Source organism: Gallinula chloropus, assembly GCF_964237585.1.
Source record: "Gallinula chloropus genome assembly, chromosome: 20".
In the NCBI taxonomy this organism is placed as follows: domain Eukaryota; kingdom Metazoa; phylum Chordata; class Aves; order Gruiformes; family Rallidae; genus Gallinula; species Gallinula chloropus.
This window is the reverse complement of record NC_140105.1, coordinates 5891188-5904157: the sequence shown is the minus strand read 5'-3', so window position 1 is coordinate 5904157 and position 12970 is coordinate 5891188. Positions and strand designations below refer to the sequence as shown.

At 45.2% G+C, this 12970-nt stretch overlaps 1 protein-coding gene across 1 annotated transcript in view; it reads right to left on the bottom strand.

The window, feature by feature from the left end:
* Positions 1-1200: 1200 nt before the first annotated feature.
* Positions 1201-12970, bottom strand: part of RAB11FIP4 (RAB11 family interacting protein 4) — a gene marked incomplete at both ends in the record, with an annotated part of 109992 nt that continues 98222 nt past the window's right edge. Inside the window, 11 exons of the mRNA XM_084273690.1 lie at positions 1201-1317; positions 2093-2236; positions 2587-2745; positions 3218-3355; positions 3611-3692; positions 4192-4332; positions 4878-4981; positions 5388-5487; positions 6410-6445; positions 7837-7971; positions 9467-9658. Of these exons, the coding sequence (XP_084129816.1) occupies positions 1201-1317; positions 2093-2236; positions 2587-2745; positions 3218-3355; positions 3611-3692; positions 4192-4332; positions 4878-4981; positions 5388-5487; positions 6410-6445; positions 7837-7971; positions 9467-9658 (1348 nt within the window). The remainder of the gene's footprint in view (positions 1318-2092; positions 2237-2586; positions 2746-3217; positions 3356-3610; positions 3693-4191; positions 4333-4877; positions 4982-5387; positions 5488-6409; positions 6446-7836; positions 7972-9466; positions 9659-12970) is intronic.

Genomic DNA, 12970 nt, shown 5'->3' with positions numbered 1-12970 from the left:
TTCTTTTTCCTGCCCTATAGGCAAAAGTCACCCCATATCACAATCCTCTCCAGGGCTGTGTTAGGACCCAGCTGGTCCTCTCCACATCTTGCCCACAAAATGCTCTCAAAGGAGCACAGTGTATAGGGGTGGGAAAACAACTCAGCATCTAACTTCCAGGGCTGTTCCTCCTCCCCTGAAGTGAGCTATTTCATGCAATTTTTCTTTAGTTTTGTTTGGTGGGGGTTTTTTTTGGTATGGTTTTTTTGTTTTGTTTTGTTTTTTGTTTTTTTTTTTGTTAGAACTGGAATGTGTTCCTTCAGGGAAATCATTAAAAATTAAGGGTGAGGGGTAGGATCCCAGAATTCATCTCAATGGCCCATGATAAACCCCTGAAAATAGGGGAACAGATTCAAAGAGCTTCTTAGCCTCAATGCTACAGGGACCCTGTCATAAAAAAATACACATGCACACACACACTAAAGAGTGGGCTAGCTCAGAGCATCCCAAAGCAGGCTGGCTCAGAGCATCCCAAAGCAGGCTGGCTCAGAGCATCCCAAAGCAGGCTCCAAAGTGATCTCACACAAAAAGCAGTTTGTGTTGACAGTGGCAAACAAGTGGATGGTGATTTTTCACAAATAGCAACAATTCTGCATTATCTTCCTCTTCTTCCCTTTTACTTTGTGTCTCTCCCTTTCCTAAGAGTTTAGAGGGTTTTATCATATGTGTAGTTTAAGTACTAAAACTAAATCAAGTAAGAAATTACACAGTCAGCACCAGTCAGGGACTGAACCTGGGTATGCGAATTGGTTTGTGGTACCCAAATTCCTGGAAGAACGGAAGAACAATTTGTGCTCCTAAAGTTAGGACCACATCCATATGTTTCCATTGTCTTTTTCACCTTTACAACTAGAGGTAGAGTCATTTTGTCCAGTATCTAAAACAGCACGATCCAGTTATATTGTTATTACATTAATATACAGTATCCATCTTATCACAGGTATTGAAAGTGCATGGAAAAAGTCTAACCAAGCCAGTTCAGTGACAAGTAACAGTGTACCACACATCATATAAACACACCCGCGCACCCACACTCACACCTAGTGTGTGTATATATATATATATATTTATAGATTAATTTACAGTATCAGAGTGTTGCTTAGATCCAGTAGCATGTGCAGACATATCAGGCAGTTGCTGCTTTTCCCTCTTGTAGTCTCTTCAATTCTTAATTTCCAAGATAGACGGGTTGTGGTCCAGGATTGCCAAAATGATCTTGTCCATATATTGTCGCAACCTGTAATTTATCTCTTCCTGTTCTTTCAGGGCTTCCATGAGCTGGAATAGAATGTTTCAAGAGTAACTCTGGAATGTTCTCACTAGTTTACACCACAGCATACAGTTCAGACAGGTGGGAGCCTAGCGCTGCCCCTCTAGAGGAAATAGGAAGTTCTGTCCAGAAGAAATAAAGCATAAAAACCAAACAATTCCTTCTAACCTTCTTCATCCCTAACCTGCCTTCTTCCCTAGGAGCTCTTATATATCCACTGGCCTGATGTCAGGATCTGCCCCAGAGTTTAAATGCAGCTGTATCAGCTTGACTCAGCTCACATACAAATGGGCTTCCAGTAATATCTTCCAAAGCATTACCAGATTATTACTTGCACACTACCTATTTTCTCTGTAGCTCTGCTACAGGGAATATATAGCTCAGATTTAGATCTAAGCAAGAGCTTGTTGCTGAAGTAACATAGAACTCAATCTAGAAGTAAAAATCTAGGTAACTAGCTATGGTAATTTCTGTATGAAATTAATGCCGTAATACCACAGTACCCTGTGAGATGGAAGATGTTAAATGTTAAATCCACTGTAAAACAGTTCACTGAGTCTCTAATCATTCTGTTTTTTCAGAGAGATGAATGGAAGATCTATATTAACACGGGCATCCAAAACCACTGTTAGATTTAAGGCAATTTTCTAACACTTTTGAACTCCTAGCAAAACAGATTCTACTGTTCTTCATTTGTCAGCTTCAGATAGTTCACCTTGACAGCTAATCACATTGAAAACCACATATTTTTGGATGTAGTACTTGATTGGAAAAACATGTTACCTCATCTCTTGATGCAGAGTCAATTTCAGCAGCCAGTGACTGAGCTTTTGTTTGTGTTGCAAAGAGATTTTTAGCTTCATAAAGACTAAGACTTAGGATCTGTCCATTAAGATCATCATTTTGGTCACGAAGTTTCTGATTCTCCTATTTAAGGATGAAAAGACATCGTTTTCAAGTTCTTCCCACAATGTTTCATTGAAAAATAAATACATTTTAAATCACAGGTAACTTGGATGACATTCAGTAAGGCTGCAAGCTAACAGAATCTCTCACCACCAGTGAGAAGTCCTGCCAGCCTGAATCACAGGCGTTTCCTAGGTGCACAATTTACATCACCTGCACAGAGTCCTAGACAGATACAACGCGTGTCTTGTGCTTGTGAGAGAAGGGGGGGACAAAATCTAAAAGGCGGTGTGCTCAGGGCTGCAGCTGTGGGCATTTTCCAAAGCTGCCCTGCACGTTTCCCATGGATTGAGAGGCCCTTCCCTGCTTACCTGCTTCAGCCGTTTTATTTCGTGCTCCATTTCCACCTCCCTGGTTTTAGCGTTGAATTCGCTCAGGCTGGATGAGGAGCTTCTCCCGCGCCCGGCACGCTCACACTCCAGCTTGTACAGCTGCAAGTGCTCCAGCTCCTTCCGCAAGTCTTCAATGAGCTGCAGGCAGGCAAGCAGGCCATGTCCATCCATCCCCTGCACAACCAGCCCCCCCAGCAGCTCTCCCTGTACTGCCCCTCTGTGCTCTGACACAGGTGCTGTGCAGCCTGACTGACAGTTCCTGGCCACTTGCTCTCCCAGAGAGGCACAGGCCACAGACTACTTCAGAGCTGGAAGCTGCTCTGATTTCTGAGCTGCGTGTCCAAGAGGCACAAACGTGGTGAAGGAAACGTCAGGGCACACATTCAAGGCTGCAAGTTCTCAAAGAAGTGTAAACCCTTTGGGTCAGGGATTGCCATTTATTAGGTGTTCTTGCAGCATTCATCACCATATAGGTACCCCTCCCACAGAAACATAAACCAGTAGTACATTTACTGGATGTTGTATTTTCACCCTTCACCTTGTCTGCCCATTCTTTTTCAGACAGGCTCCCATGCAGGTGAGTTGGTCTTACGTCCCTCTTCACACCTACCTCCTGGGTGGCTTCCCTCTCCTTGTTAAATTCCAGCCTGTTCTGCCGCAGCTTGTCCATCATTCTCTTGTACAAATCCATCTCATCCTTCAGTCGCAGACTCGTGTCTTCCAACCGATCCGACATCCGCTGCCTCTCCTGGAATAAACAGGGAGCTTCACAGCTGGCAAGTGCATGAGCCACGTTCAGTTCTGCACCACAGGCCCAGAGACACAGCCAGCCACAGCCTGGCCCGTGTCTCAGGCTTCACTAAAGGTGACCAATGTTCTAATTCCATCACTATTTTTGTTTAGGAAAGGCAAGTTAAAGAAGCTGAGTCAGTCACTACATGAGTTTGCTCTTACAGAAATCAAGCTGCTGTTAAATTGCTGAAGCACTCAGGAGTTTTATTACCTCATCCAATCTCTCTGTTTGTGATTTCAGCCGCGTGACAGCGATTTTCAGCTCACCATTTTCTTCTTCCAGTTGTTGAACCCTGTGTCAATAGCAAAAGTTGTTACAGCAAATGCCTCTTCAAGAATGCAGACATGCAAAATGACACGCTCTGAAAAGCCATTTCTCTTGCACTCAATAAACCAAACAAGAAAATACTTCTAATATTCACATTTTTTATTGAGAGCTAGTGGGTGCTTTTTGTTTGGGCTTTTTTGGGACAAATGCTACACTGACCCTCAGCATAGACACCTTACAAGGTATCCAAAAAGAATTAAGTAGGAAGAAACAAAGGCAGACACAAGTGTTTGCTACAGCTGGTCACAATTCCCTCTTTGAATCCGTGCCAACTATTCCAGTTAAGCTGTCTACATGGGCCATGTGGATTAAAGCCCTAATGTAAAACACCCCCCAAGCTTTTAAGCATTAGACATGGAACCACACAGCCACAGGAGAGAACTGCTAACCTATAACCATCTGTGCACTGTCTGGCTGTGAACAGCCTACCTTCACATGCACAGTAAACCACCCAGAGGTGTTACCTTGTATTTAGCAGATCGATTTCCGTGCCTTTCTCTTTCTCATATTTGTTATATGCTTCTCGATGTCTCTTTATCTCTTCTTCCAGGGTCTGTTCTGCTGATGTCTCTTGGTCTTTCAATAGTTCTTCTAGCTCATGAACTCTAAGGAAACGAGATCCAATTTCATTAACAGCTTCACAACTACTTAAAAGAAATAATAAATGTGTGCAACTTCATTGTTTATCTCTCCCCCTGCCACCACCATGTTTCATTCTCTCTCACCATCTCTCTTGGCATTTAATCTCTACAAATATTCTCTCTTGGTATTTAATCTTCCAAATAGCATAAAATTAAGTAGTATCAGTTCATCTATTATTCTTTCATTCCCAATCTCAAGAAGTTGGTTGGGACTATGCTCCAGCCTTTTGCTCTTGCTGCATGCAAGAAGACATCCAGTGGGAATCTCTAGTAACAGAAGAGCTTGCTCTGTCACAGTCAGTAACAGCTTTGTACTAAGAAATTTGCTTGCAAGGCCTATACTTATGGAAAATTCAGCAAGGCAGCCTTATTCCACTCGTACTTCTCAGATGGAAGCCTTGTCTAATTTTGCCTGTCAGGCAGAAGACTCAGTCATATTTTATAGGTAGAGATGTTCTTCTCTACAACTTTGCTCTAGCTCTGCTCTGACATGATAAAGTGAGTATTACCTGTGAACTAGCTGCGTGTTCTCTTGTTTCAGTTTGCTCTTCAGGTCACCATTTGTCAGGCTATCATTCTCCAGCTCTGTCACCTTTTTTTCTAGGTATGTTACCTGGAAAGGTAAGTGGAAAAGAACTGAGAGTTTGAATCTCTCTTCATTACAGACCCCTTACTGTTCCTAATTGGCATTTGGCTATGCTTCCCTTCTTGAAGGGGGCATGCTTCTCCACAAAGCCAGTGGTGACATTAAACCCTGAAATTCTGAGTACCCCAGGCCTTGCCTTTTCCTTGAGGGTGACCAATGCAAATACACAGCAGAAGTACTGGTACAACACCTGGATCTGCACCTGCACAGCTCCTGCTGCATTTTATGAAGCAACGTCATAATATTAGTGGAGTATCAAGGATATTTTGAATGAGCCACTTCAGACCACTGGTAACCATGAGCTCTGTTAATGGACACATGTCCCTGGCAGGATTCTGTTGGTACATTAATCACACCACCAGCAGCTTCTCACCTTCTCAGTTATGTCGTTATCACAGGAGTCTATGCTGTCTCTGAACAGGTCTTCTGTGCTGCCGTTACTGCTGCTGAAGTTACTGTTGTGGAAGAGCTGTCTGAAAGATCAGGAGGATAATTATTTTCCCTGATGAGGATGAAGGAGAAAGAGCCTGGGTACTGTCTTATAGCCTGGCTTTTCTCTTCAAGCATCCAGTCCTAAAATCTGTGCAATCATTTCAGTGACAATTACAACTGTTTAAGCACAAGCCTTACAAGAGACTGGCAGCTAGATGAAGTCATACTGAGCACAATCAATGACATTAGTTCTAGGGTGTGAGTTCTTTGTCAGTTTTGATAGGGTCTGCCACCAGCATTAACATAGTTAAAAAACTACTGAGCCTTATTCACACGATGTCCTGAGCTGCATTTGCCTTATGAGAAGTTTAAAGTAAGGTCACCCCTTGTGCATTGGCTTGTACAGTTAATCCAGAAAGTTTAATATACTACCAGCTTCTTTAAAGAACAGAAAAGGATTTTAAAAAGTCTCAAGCAGCTTCCCCTACAGAATAGTGTCAGAATACAGAACACTGGAGGTTATATAAAATGTTCTTGAAACTTGGAGCCCTCCCCAGCCCAGGGCTGGCTCATTGGGCCAAAGGAAGATCCCAGTTCTGTCTGCCCTTTTTTTAAAAGGGATGCTCTTGCTCTCCTTTGCATTTCAGCAACCACACAAAAATGTTCTTGTTGTAACCGTGGGAGAAGCAATAGCTGGGCTGATGGAAGAGCAGCATAAAGGAAAAAATTGGGCAGACAAGGAAACAACTATCTATGCTTTTAACAGCACTCTTCTCAGTTCAGAGGCCTGCTCCAAGAGTAGCAGTGGCCCGTGTACTCTGTGACATCCCTGTCCAAACACAGGCCTCTTCCCTTGAAAACTTGTCTCGGCACACTTTTGTTTTCCTAAACTCACTGCTCCTCTCTCCTCCCTCCCCCTCTGGTACAGCTGAGGCCACATGTATTCATAAATTAGACACTTACCTTCCAAAAGCCGTGCTTGATATTTTCCTGTTAGGGCTACATGGATACAGAAGGAATGAAGCAGGAATTAAACACTTATTAGATCACTGTTGGGTTCAATCTTAATTTAGACTCCAGCTGAATTGCACAATGAAACATGATATTGACTTTTTAATGTGAAGTAAAAAAATCAAAATTACTCTGTGAGCAATATTCTTAGACAACCTAAAAGCTGCAGTTACCAACAACGTGAAGATGAGACACCCACAAATCACTGTGATCATTAATACACCAGTTTGCAAATGCTGTTATATTTAGCAGAGATTTGTCAGTGTAAATCAGAGCGACACCAACATTAGAAACACCACAAAGGGACACTGAGTTAGTGATGGACATTTATTCTGGATTCCCAGTTTTTAGATGATTTGATGAACAGCTTATCCTGCCCCATAACGCTTCCCAGTCCAGCTTTCCAGTTCCTTTGTGCAGCCAGACACTAATATTATCCAAATGAAGGACCAGACTCCAGACACCTCCACTAGAATCAAATCAAAATATCCAGCTGCATCTTCAGATGAGATGATGTTGCCTCCCAGTGCACACTGCTCTGTCAGAGCACCACTCTCCTTCAGCCAGGTATACACAGCCCCACTCATAAGATAACCACAACCCCAGCCAGCCAGGGTCTGGGTGTCAGCAGAGTCTGTGCCAGGGCAGGAACGTGGTTCCTGTTGAGTTCTATCTGCTGTGTCGTCAAGAGAGGCAGCAGCGCAGTGCACTCCCGGACAAGGACTCTGCAGACAGGCAAGATGTACATTCCGTGTCTAGAGGGAGCTAGAAGCCCACCAGACCATCTCCTTCAAAAACACTATCGGATTGTTGGAAGCGCTGGGCTCTTTCCAAGTGCTCAGCACAGCTCAGACATGGAGAATCAGAGGGAGAAATCTAAGGAAAATGCCCAAATTGGAGAGAATCCCAAAAGTCACTTCTGCCAAGTGATTAATCATTTTTCCAAGTTCCCCAAGACACACACACAGAGGAATGCTGTCCCTCTGCTGACAGCTTTAGGAGAGGTGAATGTAAGGTTATATGCCCTAGCTAAGGGACTGCTACATCGCTCCTTCCCACCTGAAGGAAACAGCAGCACATCGGACCCACCTCCTCACAGAATATCACTCACTGTAATCAAAGAGCTAATTAAAATATTTTAAGTTTATTAATGCTGTCTGCACCTTAAGTCAGAAAACCAGTCATTAGCTAATGAAGAACAGCATTTAGGTTCAGGCTAGATGTCAAAATCTGAATGTCTTACTGTTTTGTAAGAACCACACATAGGTAAGATTGGCTGGGGTACAGGGAAGGAGAGGGCTCGCTCTTCCTCTCTTTCTGTGACCAGCTAGTCCCATGTCAAAGGGGCATTGCTAAAAGCAGTGCAATAGGCTGCTTACCTGTTTGCTTTCAAGTTTTTCAGCCTGGCTTCCAAATCGTTGAGTAGATTTATCTTTTTGCAGCACTGTGAGCAGTAAACATCCAGTAACTCGCTGTTATAAACATGCCTCATTTTTCGGGGTGTTTGGCCAGCACTGTTTGCAGGAAAGGAGAGATGTTACTGGCTATAGTAACCAACTCACAACAGGTTTTCCTGTGCGTCAACCACAGTTGAGGGACTTTGGGAACCACCTCGTAACTGCAGCTCATCTAACTTAGGATGTGAAGATGGAGACTGCTAGTCTGAGGGCAAGTCTACCTCTGAGCCAAGGCTTTACAGAGGACATGTGCTGGGTATCAGCAAAAGAATCTGTTTGGGTGACTGGAAGAATAGCACAAGGTATAGAGTCCATGCGATGCATGTAGCAAAAGCAGCTACATTAGTATGTTCCACCTCAGCTTATGTTCCACTCTCCTCTTGCCCATCTTCCCACTAAATCCTGGCATGCAACCTGTAAAGTCTTTTCTCCATGAGAAAGACCAGAAGATGAAAAACAGAGCAGTCTGGTAAGAAGAAGTTACACAAACCCCTTCAGAGAGCAGGACAGAAGGACCCCTAGAATGAGGGAGGGAGAAGTGGACATAGGTCTGAAGAGAAGATAACAGTAGTTCTTGGCATGATAAAGAGAAAATAAACTCAAATAAAAGAGTTATGGCATGAAGTGCACAAAGCCCCAGGAATCAGAATGGAAAGTGCTACATAAACCTGAGGAAACAGGAGGAAGGACACAAGCCATCACCATGAAGGGGCGGTGGAGAGGCGTGCTGGCTCTGCATGCATGAGAGGTGGCAAGGCTGAACCGCAGAAGCGCTTGGAAGAGAGGACAGCACACTGGGTTGCATGCAAAACAGAGGGATGCAGTGAGCTTGTTCTGTGTTAGCAGTGAAGCACAAGACCTTCATGTGCTATTGATCCAAGCAGACAAATCCTGGAGCACCTTTATGCTTGGCTCTTCCCCAACCCTGCTCACCCATTCCCTTGCCCGAGGAAGGGTTTCAAAACAGGCAATCGACTTGATCAGAGGACTTAAGAGCTACAGAGACAGATGTCACATCCAGGAAACTGGTGGACTGTAGTGGCATTTCCAGCTCTAAGAGACAGCAGCTACTTGCTTTTGTTCTTCAAGACAACAGAAGTCAGTACAGATGCTTGTTTCAAACAAACTCTTGCCCATACACAGCACTTCACCTGAAAGGTTAGTGCTAAGGATCTGTGCTATCAGAACCTAGAGAGAAACACTTCTCTGGCTGGTCTTCCCTGCACTGCATCAGGGCTGGTGCACAGCACTAAGCTGGTTTCTGGTTAGTAGCAGATAACTTCTAGTACCTGCCCCTAACTGTGAACTCTGTCTGCAACAGGAAGCAATGTCTACAAGCAAAACAGCCAAGTTATTTCAACAGAACCCAACAGAGGTTATCAGAAACCACATATTCGCTACAGCTCTTATTATTAAACACAGTCTGTCAATCAGAGGGCAGAAAATGACCTGATACTTTGCTTGTAAGGTGAGTGTGTATAATCAGTGTAAACTCTAGTATGGTCAGAGAGAACAAAACTGAAAAAATGCTTGTTAATGAGTAAGGAGCAACCTGGAAGATACAGATGAGCCAAGGTCAGAGTAGGCGTTGGTTCTGGTCTCATCATCAGGGCATGGGCTACTGGGAGTAAAATCCACATCATCTCCTTCCCCATAGTCTTCAAACTGTTCTTCATTACTGATCAGAGAGGCGGTAGAATAAGTTGAGAGGTCAGATGCTGCAGAAGGGTTGTGAGGACTTGACCTGAAACAAGAGGTCAAAACGTCTCGAAGGCCAACTCTGATAGTGTCCCACCTCACATGGAGTCTTCCTTCATAACTTTTCCCCTCATTTTAAGTTGCAAACCACTTTGTGCTAGAAATAGTGAAGTGCTAAACACACCTGATGTGCATTTGACATAATGCCTTGAAAGACAAGAGCATGGTAACGTACGGACAAGCTGCCTGTGAGACAGGTTTGGATCCACACGAACCATTTCCCTTTAAAAAGCACACCATGGCAATCCTCAGGCATCATTTCCACATGGTGGGGATCACCACTGCTTATGGGACTTCTGCTCTGAAAGCAGGAGCTGTGCAGTACTCTGAAATGCAGGGGTAGTGAGAGGAACACGTACAAGACAGAGGCTGCTGCTCTGTTCCATGACCAGTTTCTCAGTAATCCCCATAACCCTCTCCCACACCCCACAATTTCCAGCCACTCTCTTTTGTGTGGTCAGACCCAAACTTCAGCTCATCACATGCCAGAGAGTCAGTAAAGCTACTGATGTGACCTAGTGGAGGCTGGGTTCCTGCCCTTCTTTCCCTATGTTTTTCAGAGGAGACACAGACCATACGGAAAGGCTGCTTTGCTACCAGAGAAGTATCTAAGAAAACACCAAACAGGTAGGGAATGGCAGGACCCTGTGACCTCAGAAATAGAGGCAATAGGTAAACAGATCAGCAGGGCCAGGCACCACAGGAAAGCAGCTGGCAGAGCAGGTAGGAGCACATCACATCTATTACACTGGAGAAGCTCGCTGCAGAGGGTGCACAGTGATTCTGCTGCCCAGAGGGCAGCATACCCTGCAGTCACGTAGCATTTCATCTCAGGGAGATACTTTGCACCCAGTTGCTTCAGCTCCCACCCCAGTAAGGTATCCAAAGCCAGGAAATTTACATACAAGTTCCTGTGAACAAACTTGTCCTCACAGAAAACAGACATCTAAGGCCTGAAACACAGACATCCCTTGTGAAACTCCGGAGTTACCCAACACATCGCTAGTTCCTACTACAGAGCAGAATCCAGCACCTCTCTGTGTAACACAGGCAGGGCACTAGTTCCATTTTGCACAGACTGGGTTAAGTTTTTCACTCCCTTTGCTCCAGGCACAGGGCTTAGATCTTCAACTCCACAGCTGAGCCATGGGACAGCATCTCCTAGTCATTGTTCTCCAGCAGCTCAACAATATTGCCTCCTAGGGTTCTTATGAGTCTACCTTGAGCCTCTTAACCATGCTCTGCACTTCTGGAGACAGGGAGATTCCTCTGCCTAATACCACACTCGTGAGCTGTAAAGAGATGCAACAGTGCTCCTCTGGCGATGGTACAAGCATTATTTGCATGTGCCTTCCCTCCAAAAGCAATTAGTAGAAGAGGAAGCCTGCCAACGTTTCAGATGCATGCTCTTTTGTTTCTCCTGTTTTGATGAGATCCATTTATAACCCACAATTCATTTATCTAATTCATATTAACAGAAATTAGGGCAAGTCAAGCCTGGCATGCTATTAAAGGATGAGGCTCATGATGATAGGAATACTCCTACTAGAAACAGATCGAACTTATCTAACAATGTTCCTTGGCTGGGAGATGGATTAGTGAGAAGCTCAACAGATCACACCAACATCTATTCATAGAGAGCTGCTGTGACACAGACAGAACCTATTGATGACCTTTCTGGGTGACTATGATCTGTGTAACCACAACTGCTGTTGTGTTGTTACATCAAGTCAATTTAGGAAGAGGCTCCTCATAACACTTCCACCAGAAAGATGACCAGTAGATGGCCAGTCCTCAGCTGGGATGATAACACATAGCTGTCCATAAAATCCAGTCTCCAGCATTATAGTCCTGGTACATCACCAACAGACTGGAGTTCAGGAGCCTTATCCATCATGCAATGCCTGGCTAAATCTCTCTTATGGCAGCTATACAGTCACCTCTGCTGGATGCACCTAATAAAGCTGCTTAGAACTTCTAGTTTGTAGTTATTCGTAAGCTTTGCCAAACTTTAAACTGCATGAGTCAAACCAGCCCATGCTCTGGGTAGATCCTAAACTCACAGCCAGCCTCAGGCTGGAACCAGCACAGTCATTTTCAAAGGAGTTGCTGAAGGCAGCTGGTTTTCCCCATTCTCACACTTTCTGAAGGAAGCTTTCAGGTTTGGTTGGGGGTTTTTTGTTTTGTTTCTATTGCAGGTTTGTGAGGCTGTGCTGCTGAGATGGTTTCTTTAAGCAGCAGTTAGAGTTTTCTGCCAGCCTAAACTATAAACAACGAGCAATTCAAGGCCAAAGTCGCAGCCCGAGAGACAGTCGAGCGCCTCTGAGAATCACACAGAGGAGAAAAGAACCCAGAAGCAGCTGCATTTTGCCACCAGAGAAGGAGCAAGAAGATATAAGGAGCTGTGCAGACACCAAGGCTGGGAAAGGGCAGGGGAGGAGGCGGCCCAGGTGCCGGAGAGAAAGATGCCCCTGCAGCCTGTGAAGAAACCCATGGGAAAGGCCCAGCCCCCACCTGCAGCCCGTGGAGGGGCTCCAGGCTGGATGGAGCAGGTGGAGACATAGAGAAGACGCCGTGACCCTACGTTGGAACAAGCCCCTGCCAGCACTCGCAGCCATGAGGAGAAACAGAGACACAGAGATGAGTGAGAGAGAGATTTGCACTGGGACAGGTTTGCTGGGCGAGGCTGGTGACCCCGCAGAGGACTGGGACTGAGAGACACTGTGATTCGTGACTGCACCCATAGCAGTGACCCACACCAGGGCAGCTGGGGAATAGATAAAGCGCTGGGGAAAGGATTCATGTTGGAGAAGTTCATGGAGGACTATCTCCTGTGGGTGAGACCCCACGGTGCAGCAGGGGGAGGGTTTGGAATGAATGCCCCCCCCAAGCCCCCTGGCCGAGAGGGAAACCAACTTGCAAGGGACTGAGCAAAGCCCCATCTCCCAGTCCCTGCCCCCCTGTGCTGTGAGCGGGGGAAGAAAGGAGTGAAATCATGACTAGAGTGAAGTCTGCTAAGAAGGGAGCAGGGAGGGAGGTTAGAGGTGTCTTAAGATCTAGAAAAGGAAAACAGCTCATGCAGAAGTAACCGAGAACCCCATTTTCTCCCACTCCCTGCCCCCCTGTGCTGTGAGCAGGGGGAAGAAGGGAACAAGATCATGGCTAAAGGGAAGTCTGCTTAGAACGGAGGGGTTTCTTCGCTGTTCTTTGTAGTTGTAGTGTAGTGTAATAAAGTAGTTTTCTCTTCTTCACTTTGTGTTGAGTCTGTTTTGCCCACGTCAATGACAGAGTGATCTCT